We start from the raw sequence: 14,099 nt of genomic DNA, 5'->3' as shown, positions 1-14,099 counted from the left end.
AGTGGGATGGCTGGATCATATAATAATTCTGTTTTTAATTTTTTGAGGAACCTCCATCTGTTTTCCATCATGGCTGTATTTATTTGTATTTCCACCAACAGTGCACAGAGTTCTCTTTTCTCCACACCCTCAACAACGCTTTATCTTCTGTCTTTTTCATGATAGCCATTCTGATAGGCGTGACATGATAACTCATTGTGGTTTTTCTTTGCATTTCCCTGGTGATTAGTGATGGTAAGCTTTTTTTTTCATGTATCTTCTGGCCATCTGTATATCTTCTTTTGAGAAGTGTCTATTTAGGTCCTTTGCCCAGACTCTGGGCCTTAACTCAACTCTTCTGTAAAATAGAATTGGGAGTGCAGTAGACATTCAGAAGTTACATATGTAATATTTTATATTTGGACTACTTGTGAGTAACTGTAGAAAAAGCTTTGTAATCTTTCATAGATGTGAATTAAAACCAGGTGCTAAGAGGTTGACATTGGGAGTTATATCTTGACTAGTACATGAGCCTAACCTGGCGTCGCCATCTTAAGATAGCTTTGTTGCTATTTCCATATACATAGGAACTTTTGTGAAATGGCAAAACTGTATATAAAAAAATTCCCACTGACTTTCATGGTATATTTATAGAATCATTAAGGATCTGAAAAATGACCACATAGAGCTTTACTCCATGTGGTGGGAGAAATTGTATGCTGGCTGCTTTTGAGTCAGAGAATTCTTGAAAGCTTTTAGGATATTTGCTGTCTATGCCTTGCAAAGTCTTTTTTTTTTTTTTTTTTTTTTTTGTATTTTTTGTAGAGTCAGAGTTTTATCATGTTGCCCAGGCTGGTCTCAAACTCCTGGGCTCAAGAGATCTGCCCTCCTTGGCCTCCCAAAGTGCTGGGATTATAGGTGTGAGCCACCATGCCCAGCTTCTATGTCATGTCCAGCTCTAAAATCCTATGTTTCTTTTCTCTCAGCCCAATAGGGGCACAAAACGTCCCCGGGATGATGAAGAGGAGGAGCAGAAGATGCGTCGGAAACAAACTGGTACTCGAGAACGTGGCCGCTATCGGGAAGAAGAAATGACTGTGGTGGAAGAAGCGGATGATGACAAAAAAAGGCTGCTTCAGATTATTGACAGAGATGGGGAAGAGGAAGAGGAAGAGGTAACATGGCAGCGATGGGTGGGAGCTGAGATGGCCGGCCCTGTAGAATGTAATTTTGGGCCAAATACTCAGCTTGTCTGAGCTTCCCATCTTCATCTGTAAAATGGGGTTAAGAATTCATATTTCATCGCGTTAATGTGAAGGTTAAGTGGGCTAGGGCAGTTGGGAAAGCATCTTGCGAGATGTAAAGAACAAGACAGAGTTTTCGAATTATCCAGGCAGGCTTCCTGGATCTTACTGAGGACACACAGAAGGCACTTGTGTTATTACCTTTGAAAGAGGGATCAAATTTTATCAAGTGGAAGGAAGGGCTTTTTAGGCAGAGAAAATGGTGGTATTAGCAAAGCAACAAAAGTGGAGAAGTTTAAGGGGGTGCCACATTGTTAGATATTTAGATGTGACTGCAAAAGTACAGCTTAGGGAAGGAGACTCCTCAGGGCCTTTCTCTTTGCTGTTCCCCAAGATGCCTTGGGGCTTTTCCACTCATTCCCTCTGTGCCCTCTGTTGGAATGCTCTTCTTCCTTGATGCTTTGTATGGCTGGTTTCTTCACATTCAGCTCTCAGTGAGATGTTTCCTCCTCCGAGAAGTCTTTCCTGTGTCGCCCTGCAAGCCGTTCTCTCATTCCCTCATCACTGTGTTCTGTATATTGTCTGCACAGCACGTAGCATGATTTGAAATTCTAGTTGTTTATTGTGCTCATTGCTGTCCTCCTCCCAACCTCCCATGAAAACAGAGACTGGCTCTGTTCTGTTCACAGCTCTATCTTTGGTACCCAGAGCAATACCTAGCTCTTGGTGGGCCCTTAATAAATATGTATTGAATGAATAAATGAAGCTGGGAAGAGTGGAGGTAAAATATCAGTGATTAAAAACAAAATGACCTTACCTCTGTGTCTTTTTAAATCTTTAAGTGTTAACTTGTATGTTATTTCACTCTGGCATTTTGTTCAATATGAATTATGGAAATAGAGTCTTAAGAGCCAGCTGTTTTTTGGTTCCCTCAAAGACACGATGCTAAGTTTGGATTTAAAAAATGAGGCTGGCGTGTGAATCTGAGAAGAAGAAAAAATGGATTCATATTCCAAAAAGGTCTTTACCGTGTTGTGACAGTAGCTATTTCCTTATTAGGATTTGTACTAGTGTTAATTTGGGGGTCTGCCCCTAAAAGATGATGGCACTTTAGAAATATGTGGTGGGAGACAGTCCTGAATTTTTGAATTTCCTCTCTGAGGGCAGCAGCCTTGCCAGGGCTTAGACAAATAGTGTGTGTAGCACATCCTCCCTCCTTTCCCCCCTCACCAGCTTCTGCTCAATCTGTTAGCCCTGCAGCAGCAGTTAATTGGCAGGTATAATTCCCATGTAGGGCAAGGCTGGTACTGGAGGATTAGGATAGTAGCTGTCATGGGTAAGTGGTTTCTAGCCTGGGAGACAGAAATGTAATGTGGGACCAGCCCTTCTGTTAAGGGACAGGGAAAAAGAGATCACTTTGTAAAAATGACACATGGAAGGCTACAAGTCCAGGAGTTATTTTCTCACTGCCACCAAAGTCCCATTTGATGAAAAACAAGTGATGCTTGCCCCTGTAAAGTCACGTGAACTTGTAAAATATTATTGTCCTTTTTGTGCTACATCACCAGCATTCATCTTTCTGAAATCTCCCTCTGGTTTCTGACGTTGAGCTATTGGAGATACTGCTGTGGCTGATGACTAAGACTGATAATTCAGTTTCCCCCAGTGTTGGAGAGAAATTAAAGGAGGGAAGGCCAAACCCTGGAGAGGCTAGGACTTCGGAAATCCCGTGAGAGCTGTGTTAACACTAATGTGGTTTTTCTCCAGAGTGGGGCACGATGTTAGCTAAGAAAAAGAAAAGTAGCAGATATTGAGCTTGCTTGAAAGTGATTTAACTCTTTCCTAGAAATGTTTTGATTATTTTGGTTAAATTCTAGTGGGATGTTGGGTACATTGTGCCTGTTGCTAATAATAACCATAACAGCTTGCATTCATGTAGTTTACAAAGCACTTTTATGTACATATTTTCTTTAGGTCATCTCTATGACCTTGAGAGATACAGGTAACATTTTCATTCCTCCCCTCCCTTCCCCTCCCCTCCCCTGTCCTCCCCTTCCCTCCCCTCCCCTCCTCTCCCCTCCTCTCCCCTCCTCCCTTCCTCCTTTCCTCCCTTCCTCCTTTCCTCCCTTCCTTCTTTCCTTCTTTCCTTCCTCAGATCTTCACAGAGTTCCTGCTGTGTGCCAGACACTGGAGAGTCTACTTGTGCCACAGAACAAGTAGACATGGGCTAGCAATGGGGGTCTTTGCCCTGGTTTGGGGTTGGAGAGATTATCTGGGCAGATCCTGCCAGATCCTTACATAGATCATGTGAGGGGTTTGGGATTTTATTCTCAGTGTGTGGTGGATGAATTCAGGAAAGATTTAGGAGTTAGAATTAGCTGGACTTGATGAAGCTTTGAGGAATATATTCAGCAAAGTAACATTGTCACATGGCTAGTAAGTAGTGAAATTAGGCTCTGAGTCTTGACTGAGCCAGGACTCTGACTTGTTTTTACCACATCAGGGAACCTCTCTTTAAGCTGTAGACCCTGGGGAGGAGGTAGGGGTTCGATAGAGAACCTTGGGATCTAGGAATCATTGGTATAATCTAAGAAATGTGTCATGCCGAAAATGAATTTATGGGTAGCTCCCACTTAAAGCCCAATATGTGGAAATAGAAATTTAATAATAGAATAATAGCTAACATTTTTGAGTACTTATAAAATTATGGGATGATTCAGTGCTTTCCAAAAGGATCTATTTCAGGTTCTCTTAATAGCAGTTTCTTTATCGCTTTTAGGCTTGAGTTATGGTCAATGACTACAAAGCTGTGAAGCTTTGAGTTGGGATAGTATTGAGAGAAGCAGGGTGCATTGCAGCACACTAATTTAAACTGGAAGGTAAACTGAAGATAAAATGTGTGAAATTTTAGTGTAGATTTTTTGGAGAAAAAATGATTTAGTTTTCAAATATTCATTTTATTTGCTTTCATAGGTATTATTCCAATGTATGAAGCCAGAAAATTCTGTATGGTCTACTAGCTTTTTTCTGCATTCTCTAGGCAGGGTTACTAAATTCTTGATGCTACTTCAGGATTCAAAGTACCTGTCTGAATTCCTTCTCAGCATCTAGTAAGGACCAGGCAAAGTAATATATAAGAAATGCTAAGCAGTGACTGTAGCTAATTAACAACCATTCTTAGTTAACGCACTGTACAAAAACAGGCAGTAGGTTGGATTTGGCTCATGGGCTGCAGTTTGCCAACTTCTGCTATAGGAAAAGATTAAGGGTCACTGTCACTGACCCAGAGTTTGACCTTAAACAATTCTTTTAAACCTTTCAGTCTTATCTTACATGGATAGCAAAGGAAGACAAGGTAAATGTATAATAATATTATCTAATATTGTTGCTTACTCTGTGCCACACAGTGTGCTCAAGAAATGTTTGTTGAATGAGTGAGTCTTTAACACCTTTTCTTTTTTTTTTTTTTTTTTGAGATGGAGTCTCCCTTTGTCACCCAGGCTGGAGTGCAGTGGCACAATCTCAGCAACCTCCGCTTCCGGGGTTCGAGTGATTCTTGTGCCTCAACCTCCCGAGTAACTGGAACTACAGGCGTGTGCCTGTATTTTTAGTGGAGATACGGTTTTGCCATGTTGGCCAGGCTGGTCTTAAACTCCTGACCTCAGGTGATCCACCCATCTTGGCCTCCTGAAGTGCTGAAGTGCCGAAGTGCCCAGTCAGTGTTTAACACCTCAAACTGAATTTCCTGTGTTACAGATAGTGGGCATTATGTGAGACATCGAAAGTGATATACACAAAAAGAAGCATGTGATTACAGGCCCTTAATCCTCATTGTAATCGGGGAGATAAAGTGTGTACTGTGGCCGGGCACAGTGGCTCACACCTGTAATCCCAGCACTTTGGGAGGCTGAGGTAGGTGGATCATGAGGTCAGGAGATCGAGACCATCCTGGCTAACACAGTGAAACCCCGTCTCTACTGAAAATACAAAAAAAAATTAGCCAGGCGTGGTGGCATGTGCCTGTAGTCCCAGCTACTCAGGAAGCTGAGGCAGGAGAATTGCTTGAACCTGGGAGGTGGAGATTGCAGTGAGCTGAGATCGTACCACTGCACTCCAGCCTGGGCGACAGAGCGAGACTCCATCTCAGAAAAAAAGGTGTGTACTATACATTTAACCCAGAAAGATCAATGGCAGAGTGAGGTGGGGTATAAGAGCCACCGGAAAGTAGTGACAGTGAATGTGAAACCCCTGGGGACTGAAGTTGTTGCATTTGTCTCTTTGTACCAGGAGGAGCCATTGGATGAAAGCTCAGTGAAGAAAATGATCCTCACATTTGAAAAGAGATCATATAAAAACCAAGAATTGCGGATTAAGTTTCCAGACAATCCAGAGAAGTAAGGTTCTGTTCTACTGACACCCTGTCTCCTCTGTGGTGTTTCGTTGGCTACTTTTGTTTTGGGTTTGGTTTGTTTTGGCTTTTGTGATTGGGGCCAGGAATCCCAGGATGACCTCCATGTTTGGGAAGTCACTAGAAGGACTCCTAGGACTCAAAGTCAGTGATACTCAGGGCTGTGGTTTATTACACAGGGCACACAACGGGATCAGCAAGGGAGAAACACAACATCAGGTGGCGTCTGGAGAAATTCAGATACAGGCTTCCTATGTTTTTTCCTTCCCAGTGGGTGGGATCATACAGACATGCTTCTTTCTTCAGCAGTGAAATGCAAACATGTGTGCAGTGATACAGATTGAGACTCTGAGTTCAGGGTTTTTATGGAGGACTGCTCATGTAGGCATTCTCTGCCAGTAATAACTAACAAAATTGTAGGCTTCTGGAAGGAAAGCAGCTGTTCAGTGCCCTGGGCTGACAAAGCAGCAACCTTATCACTTAGGGAACATTTCAAAAGCCAAGTTCCTGGCTGCCAGCCTAGGGCCAGCCTTGTAAGCCAGCCCTTTTCAAGATCAGCCCTGCTATGTTAACTCTCCTGCATTATTCTTTTCAATGCCCAAAGAAGACTGATCGTGCCTGCCATTAGTGATAGCTTTACTGTGGAGATCATGTCAAAGACTCTGAAGTTAGACAAATATTGGTGTGATACACACATGCCTTTGAATAAGTCACTTCCCCTTTCTTAGCCTTGGGTGTCTCATCTGTATAAGGAAATAATGCCTTCCTCACAGAGTTGTATGAAGATTAAAGGAGAATAATGGTAAGTGTTTAGCTTAGTACCTGGCACATAGTAGGTGCCCATGAGATGACAGTTAACGTGAGTTTTACTGCACTAGCACCTTGGTGCACTGTGAAGTGCTAATATGAGGAATCTGGCATCTTTCAGTCTGTCTTGAATCCTAACCAAGGGGACTTTCACATTTATACAGTTTTAATGTTCTAAACCTCTCTTTCTCTCCCTATCTTTGTCCCTCCCAGGACATACAATTTTAATGAATCTTAATATGCCCAAGGCCCCCAGGCAATTAACAGTTGAGTAGTACAGTCTTTGCACTCAAGTTTATAGGTTACTAGGGAGACTGACTATAAAGGCAAGGTAGAAGGAAACAGACACTTGAAAAGAGATATGAGCAGAGTTCTGTGGGTGCTTAGAAGAAGAAACAGTATATACCAAGTTGGGAGCTATTGAGGGCGTCACAGAAAAGATAGTAGTTGAGTTGAGCCTTGAAGATTCATTTTTATTAGGCAGAAAAGAACACAGAAAGGCATGCCAGGCAATATGAGGAGCATGAACAAAGGCCCAGAGGTGTCAGAGGGCACAGAGTCTTCACGGCAACCTAGTGAGGCCAACGTGGTCAACTGTGTTGTCCCTATGCTGTGAATGAGAAGGCAGGGTGGGGAGAATGTGGTTACTGGGCCTAGGGCCACAGCCCTCTTTGATAGTAGGAATAGCTATTAATAGAGCAGGGCCCAGCTTACCCAGCACCAGAGTCCTTTCAGGTTTTGTACTGATCTCCACCATACAGGAGCACTGTGTGTGTGTGTGTGTTTGTGTGTGTGTGTGTAATTACACGAGTAATGCATGAATAGATTGTCATTCTGAAAATACCAGTGGTACATGAGTAGAGTGAAAAATGAAAGTTCTCCTTCACTACTCTGATCTCTTTCTATTCCTCTGCCTAGAGGAACCTTGTGAACAGTTAATTATGCGAATGTATTTGTTTCTACTCAAATCACACCGTACATATTCTGCACCTTGATCTTTTGGGTCATATAACAGATCTGTCCATGGTAGTACAGGCATGTCTACCTTGTGTTTTTTTTTAACTGGTGCATAGTATTTCGTGGTTTGGAAATACCATGACTTATTTAATTATTTTCTATTGATGGACATTTTATTATTTTAAATATTGACTTTTATGAAGAATGCTATAGTGTACCTACTTGTATATGTGTCTTTGTGTGCATATGTTTCCGTAGGATAGATACGTAAATTTGGAATTCCCGGATTGAAGGGTATGTACATTTTAATGATGGCTACTGCTAATTTTCTCACTCTATTTTTAAATTCTCCTCCAGCAGCAGCATCTCTTTTCTTGTGTTCTTGCCCACAATGCATGTGATCAGTCTTTAACATCTTTGCCATTTGTTTTGTTGTTATTTCTGTACTCAGTGGTTCCTGCATTATACTCTGTTCCTTTTAGGAGATGGACTGTGTCTTGTTTGTCTCTAGTGCCTACCACAGTACTTGCCTTGCTGTAGGTGCTCAATAAGCATAAGAGAGCTTATGTAGTGCCTGTTGTCTTTATTACGTCCCCATTGCTTGAACCTAAGGATACATTATGAAGAAGCTATGCTGCAGGTTAATAACACGGGAAATGTAAGAAATTCAGCTTACTTCTTTGAACACCGGTATTTCCTTTGCCCACTTGGTAGATACACGTCTGTCAATATGGAGCAGAGTTTCTGCAGGTTATGTTCACCATCTACATCTTAGGTACTTAGTGTTACAGTTCATTAACTGGTTTTAAGACAGTGTGATTTTATTTTAAAAAATCAGTAGTGTTTTTGATTCAGACAATGTATACAATAGTTTTAGAATTGAACATATGAAAATTGAAATTATGCATAAAGAACTTTTTTTTTCATGTCAAAAAGCAGTTAGGAAACTACCTTGTGTTTTAACCTTGAGTTCTTGAATTCTTACTGGTGCAGTGTCTTTCATAATTCTCTAGATCAGCGAGGTGCAATGAAGATGAAAATTGCTAGAGCGTATTCGGATGAAACTTTCTGGTTGAGATCAGAAACATTCAAATTTATTTTCCCATATATCCAATTGTCATTTTGATCGCGTACCCAAAAATGCCTCTCTTCATTGGACTGCATTTCAGATTCAGTTGACAGTTCTCCTTATGCAACCTCCAGTTTGCACCGCGCAATCTTTCTCCCAAACACCACATTGACTGGAGTGTGCTGTTTCCCTAGAAAGTCCTTTAATTGTTCTTCTCTTTATTTTTGCAGGGACAGATTTACTTAGTTTACTGATTTTCAACCTTTTTGGTCTCAGGATCTCCTTGTACTCTTAAATTATGGAATATCTCAAAGTGCTTAGAAAATTCTGGAAAATACAAGAGTAGACAAGCACACATTTCATTAGCCATCAGGGCAATGATGTCATCATGTCATGTAGCCCTTCAGAAAGCTCCATTGTACACTCCTGAGAGAATGAGAGTGAAAAAGGCAAATGGTGTCTGAGATATATTATAAAATAGTTTTGATCTTATAGTTCTCTGAAAGGATCTCCAGCCACCCCACTACCCCATCCTGGGGTCCTAGGGACTACACTTTGAGAACTGCTGATTTAGTTCGATGGAGGGAGCATCATGTTTCCCCACCAGTGATTGCATTTAGGACTTGTCAATTTCTGCAGCTTTCCCAGTGTTTTTGAGCTTTGCTGGTCATTTGCTAATATTCACCCCTGTGGTTGAAGGAGAATATCCTGCTGGTCTGAAGCAAATGCACATGGGCAGGCTAGGAAAATATTCTCTGTCATATCAGATGGAATCGATGACCCCATCTCAGCCTGGGTTACTGTTTTAATATGTTGCTCTATTGCTTTCCCGTCACCTCTAACTTGATCCTTTCCCCCAGCTGTGAGTCATCTATTGCTGAAAGTATGCCTAATTCCTAAAGACAGTTGTCTGCAAATAGTAGTGTGTGCTTTAAATGAATAGGCTCCTGAGTAGGATGTGCTTGGTCAGGCAGAACAGAAGACGACTGTGACAGCATAACAAACTTGAGGGTACATAGATTCATTGAGTACTTACTATATGCCAGCTATTATTAGGCACTGTATATATATTATCTCTTTTAATCCTCACTATAGTTTAGGAAGATAAGGAAATCAGGGTCTAGCAATAAGTTAGTTAATATTCTGTGTCTTCCTTGATCAGGTTGGGACACTACACTCTGTGTTCCAGTGACACTTCTCTTGGGTAGTGCCAGGCACCCTTATAATTAATTGTTTGTAATAGATTATTTATATTTGATGGAGGCCAGAAACTGGGATTATTTTATCTGTTATATCCTCAGTGCCTAACACAATGACTGGCACCTAGTATGTGCCCAGTAAATATTTGTCAATTCACTGTTCATGGCCACACATCTAGTAAATAGCATGGCTGGGAGTATGACCCAGGTCAATCTCATTCCCAAGTCCAGCATTTCTCACGATATCTTGTTACTCACGTAACACTGGACCCAGTATATTTTTGTAGTATTTCCCTGCTTGCAATTTTATTCTCTGCTTGTTTGTTTTGTTTTGATAATTTTCTGACTTCCTGAACTTAAAAGCATTGGGTTGAGACCATATTTGGAAGAAGAGTCTCAAAGTTGGAAGGAACTTGAGAAGCACAGTCTATTCTACCATCTAACTCTTGGTATTTTTTTTTTTTTTTAATGTTACCCTTTATTAACTATCCCAGTGAGAAGGATCTAACTTTCCAAAGAAAGCTATTCCATCATTTGGCATCTTTGGCTCTTAAAATTTCAACTCAGAATGAGAAAGCATTTCAACAAATTCGTATATGAAATCTATCTAGACTCCTTAGAATCTTGGTCATTTCCCTGAATTGGTTTCCACATCCCTCCTAAAAGATGGTTCCTTGAACAGATGTCATGAAGTTTTAGGGTCATTAAATCAGTGTAACTCTGTATTGTTCTCTTTTAAGTACCCTAAAACCACCTTGTGGCAGCTGTTTTCATCTGTGCCCCCATTTACAGGCATCTCCCAAGTTTCTGTGTTGGACCAAGGCCTGCGTCAGGTGCTGGATGTCCAGAGATGAATAAGGAATTGTCTCTGGCAGAACTGTCTCATGTTCTGATTTGTGTCACAGTTATGGTTCACTAAAGCCATCAAGTTCGGAAAGAAACACATGTGCCCTTATGAAACTGTATCTCTCCCAGCCTTCACATTTGTACTTGACTTTTTGGTTCCCTGCAGTTTTCTGTGTGGATCCCAGGTAATTTTCCTTTGGTTAGATTTGGCACATTATTATTACCTGTCAGGAACTTTTGAATTGATTCTGTCAGCTGCTGTGCTTACTGTCTCTTTAAGCTTTGTGTCATATAACATTTTTTCGTTTTGCCTTTTATATATCTTTGCTCATGTTATTGATTAAAAAATAATAATAAAATACTTGATCTAAACAGGACTAAGCACAGACCCCTCCAGGTGACTGACAGTCTTTCACTTTTTTTTTTTTTTTTTTGAGACAGAGTCTCGCTGCATCGCCCAGGCTGGAGTGCAGTGGCACGATGTTAGCTCACTGCAACCTCCACCTCCCAGGTTCAAGCAATTCTCCTGCCTCAGCTTCTCAAGTAGCTGGGATTACGAGTGTGCACCACCATACCTGGCTAATTTTTGTGTTTTTAGTAGCAATGGGGTTTCACTGTGTTGGCCAGGCAGGTCTCAAAACTCCCGACCTCGGGCGACCCGCCCACCTTGGCCTCCCAGAGTGCTAGGATTACAGGCATGAGCCATCACGTTGGCTGTTGATCACCCAAATCACCAGATCTTATCCTGCACTCAGCACGATTTTGTTTTTTACTGTTTAGTGCCCAGTCTCCCTTGTCGGTTCTTCCAAGTGAACTGGAAAAACCTTTTGTCAGGTTGTTCTCCAGAAATCTTGTATATACACATTCACATAAGGCAAATAAGCCTTAGAGGTTTGTTGAGGCCTTTGGGTTCAAGGATTATATAGATCTCCTGGCCCATGGACTATTTGAATCTTTCTGCACCAGCCTTACTGAGTCATGATTCTGATTTAGCTTCCACACTTCAAGTGATCTAAAAAAAATAATCTATTTGCAAGCAGAGAAGGGAGCTTTTTAAAAAAAAGGTATTGGGGGAAAATCTTGCTAAAATAATTATGAAATTTACTTGGAATAATAAGTGAGAACAGGCAAGGAAACACTAAAAGATAAAAACAACAAGGGAGTGTTTTGCAGCAACAGACATAAAACATACTATAAAGCTATAACAATGTGAAAGTGTAGTCCTGACTCAGAAATTCACAGACGAATCAATGAAATGGAGTGAAGAGCCCAGAAACAGATTAAAGTACAGATTAAAATTTAGTGTATGATAGATGACATTTTTTTAAATCTGTGGGGAAAGGATAGATTATGGTATTGGAGCACTTGGCCAAATATTTGCAGAAAATAAAGTTAGATCCGTGCCCTGTATCAATACACTAAAATAAATTTCAGATGGATTAAATATTTAAATATATAAACATAAAAGTACACCATAAAATATATCTTCTTTTAGCATAGAAAATGTTTTGCTCAGGATACATGTAAAATAGAGTTCATAAAGGCAAAGATTTTGCTACTTGAACTTTTTAAAACCTTTATGTCAAAAGGAAAAAAAAGCCTTTATATCAAAAAGCACAATGTACAAATTAAAGGGCACTTTTTTTTTTGCAGCATAGAATAGAGATTAATTTCCTGAATATACAGTGTTTATAAATCTATAAACAAAATGAGCCTCCTAATAGGAATGGGCAAAGGATAAATACAAATAGTAAACATTACAAGAATGTTAACCATCTTACTATCAGAAATGCAAAATACAAAATGAATTTTCTTTTCTATCTCAAATTGGAGGAAATACTCTTTGTGAAGAGGGTAAGGGGAAACAGGCACTTCGTGTGCTATTGGTACTTTCTGGCAAAATATATCAAAATCTATTTAAGTCATTCATACTCTTTGACTTGGCCCTTTCCTTCCTGGGAATTTATCCTAACAAAATAATTAGGAATGCATATACATCTTAGTGTCATTTGTTAAAGGGAAAAAAAATTGGAAATTATCTGAATGCCTGAGAAAGGGGGATTGGTTAGTTAAATCACAGTATATCTACTCAAGGGAATACTATGTGGCCATTAATTTATGATTTAGAACAGGGATTGTAGATAAGCTTAATCTGCCACACCCAGCCTGTGATTGATTCATAGTCTGTTCTTGGAACGCTGTGTTGAGAAGGATTCTGAGGCCAGCCATGTCAGCTCAGCAGGGAAGAGTGCTGTGGTGAGTGAGGGATTTTGCCATGTAGAAGGAGAAGGACCTATAGCAGTTTGTCAGGTATTGGCTTATCCTATTGTAGTAGAATAATGATAAGGGGAATTATTTAGCCTATATTAACAACAACAGCAAAAATTGAATATAGAACTATATACTATATAGGCTTACTTTTGTGGGGTAAAGTCTGTGAGTTGAGAAAAATGACTTAAACATACAGGCAAACATACATGGTATTAAAGCAGTTGGTTAAACATTCACAGAAAATAAAGTTAGATCTTTGCCTTATATCATACACTAAAATAGAATTTAAAGGTCTGTGAGTTGAGAAAAAGGCTTAAACATACAGAGTATTTTCAATGGTTATTTTTGGTTAGTAGGCTTATGGATGATTTGTTTATGTTTTTGAGGGCTTGCTTTTCTTTCCCTGGTTTTCTACTAGAAGTATATTATAACTGGGAAAAAATATATAAGCATATAATTAAAAATACTAATGGAGAAAAACAATAATAGATGTTGTCTAAAATATGGACATGTTTTAAAGAATTCTAAGTCTCTAGATTTTGTTCCTTACTGACTGCAGATTTTTGGAGAAGCTGTATCTACCCAGACCGACAGCATCTGGAAGTTGATGAGTCCTGTGTGACTTCAAGAGTCCCTGTTTGTGTCGCTTTTCTTTGCGCCCTCGATTTAATTGAGTGGGCATCTGTGGATATAAGAGACAAAGATATAGTTCCTGTCTTTAAGAAGTTTACTTTCGAGAAGAGAAGATAGACATATTACAGTAATAGTAGCAGCAATAGTAAAGAGAACAAATACTTACATAGTGCTTTTTTATGCTAGACATTGTTCTCAGTGCTTTATATGTCCTTACTCATTTACTCCTTACAGTGGCCCTGTGAGACAGGTAACATTATTGTCCCTATTTACAGAAGAAACCGAGGCATAGAGAGGCTAAGTAGGTGGCTAAGCCAGGTTCATACCCAGATAGTCTGACTCCAGAGTCAGTTTAAAAACTGCTTCCTCTCAGTCACTCTCAGTCGGGTATTGTTCAATTGCCTTACGCCAGATTAGCTCATTTCCATCTCAGAACAAACCCTCCTGTCTTGTTCATCCAAGGCTTAATCGGCATTTCTTATATGTCAAACACCGGGGGAGGGCATGCAGCGTGAATGCAAAGTAGTTCTGTTCTTAGCGCCTGGGCGTAGGTTTGTTGAAAGGTTTAGGTGTAGAAATGTGAGTAAAGTATCATGCTGTGTAAAGTTGGTGGTGATTGTAGAATGCCAGAGACTAGGTCTGCTTTTCTTTGGTATCTGCCTCTGAATCAGCTCCAAAGAGGAGGG

General features: G+C 40.3%; 1 protein-coding gene across 2 annotated transcripts in view; it reads left to right on the top strand.

The window, feature by feature from the left end:
• LOC105496316 (catenin beta like 1) overlaps positions 1-14,099 on the top strand; it is a 176,669-nt gene that overhangs the window by 37,216 nt on the left and 125,354 nt on the right. Inside the window, exons 2-3 of one of the 2 annotated variants that reach the window (XM_071079342.1) lie at positions 966-1,154; positions 5,511-5,617. In XM_071079342.1, the coding sequence (XP_070935443.1) occupies positions 966-1,154; positions 5,511-5,617 (296 nt within the window). Of the gene's footprint in view, positions 1-965; positions 1,155-5,510; positions 5,618-12,692; positions 12,820-14,099 lie in introns of those variants that run through there. The other variant, XM_071079343.1, reaches the window with a different exon arrangement.

Source organism: Macaca nemestrina, chromosome 15, assembly GCF_043159975.1.
Source record: "Macaca nemestrina isolate mMacNem1 chromosome 15, mMacNem.hap1, whole genome shotgun sequence".
NCBI classification, from domain to species: Eukaryota; Metazoa; Chordata; class Mammalia; order Primates; family Cercopithecidae; genus Macaca; species Macaca nemestrina.
The sequence above is the reverse complement of the archived record's forward strand: the minus strand, read 5'-3'. Positions and strand labels throughout refer to the sequence as shown.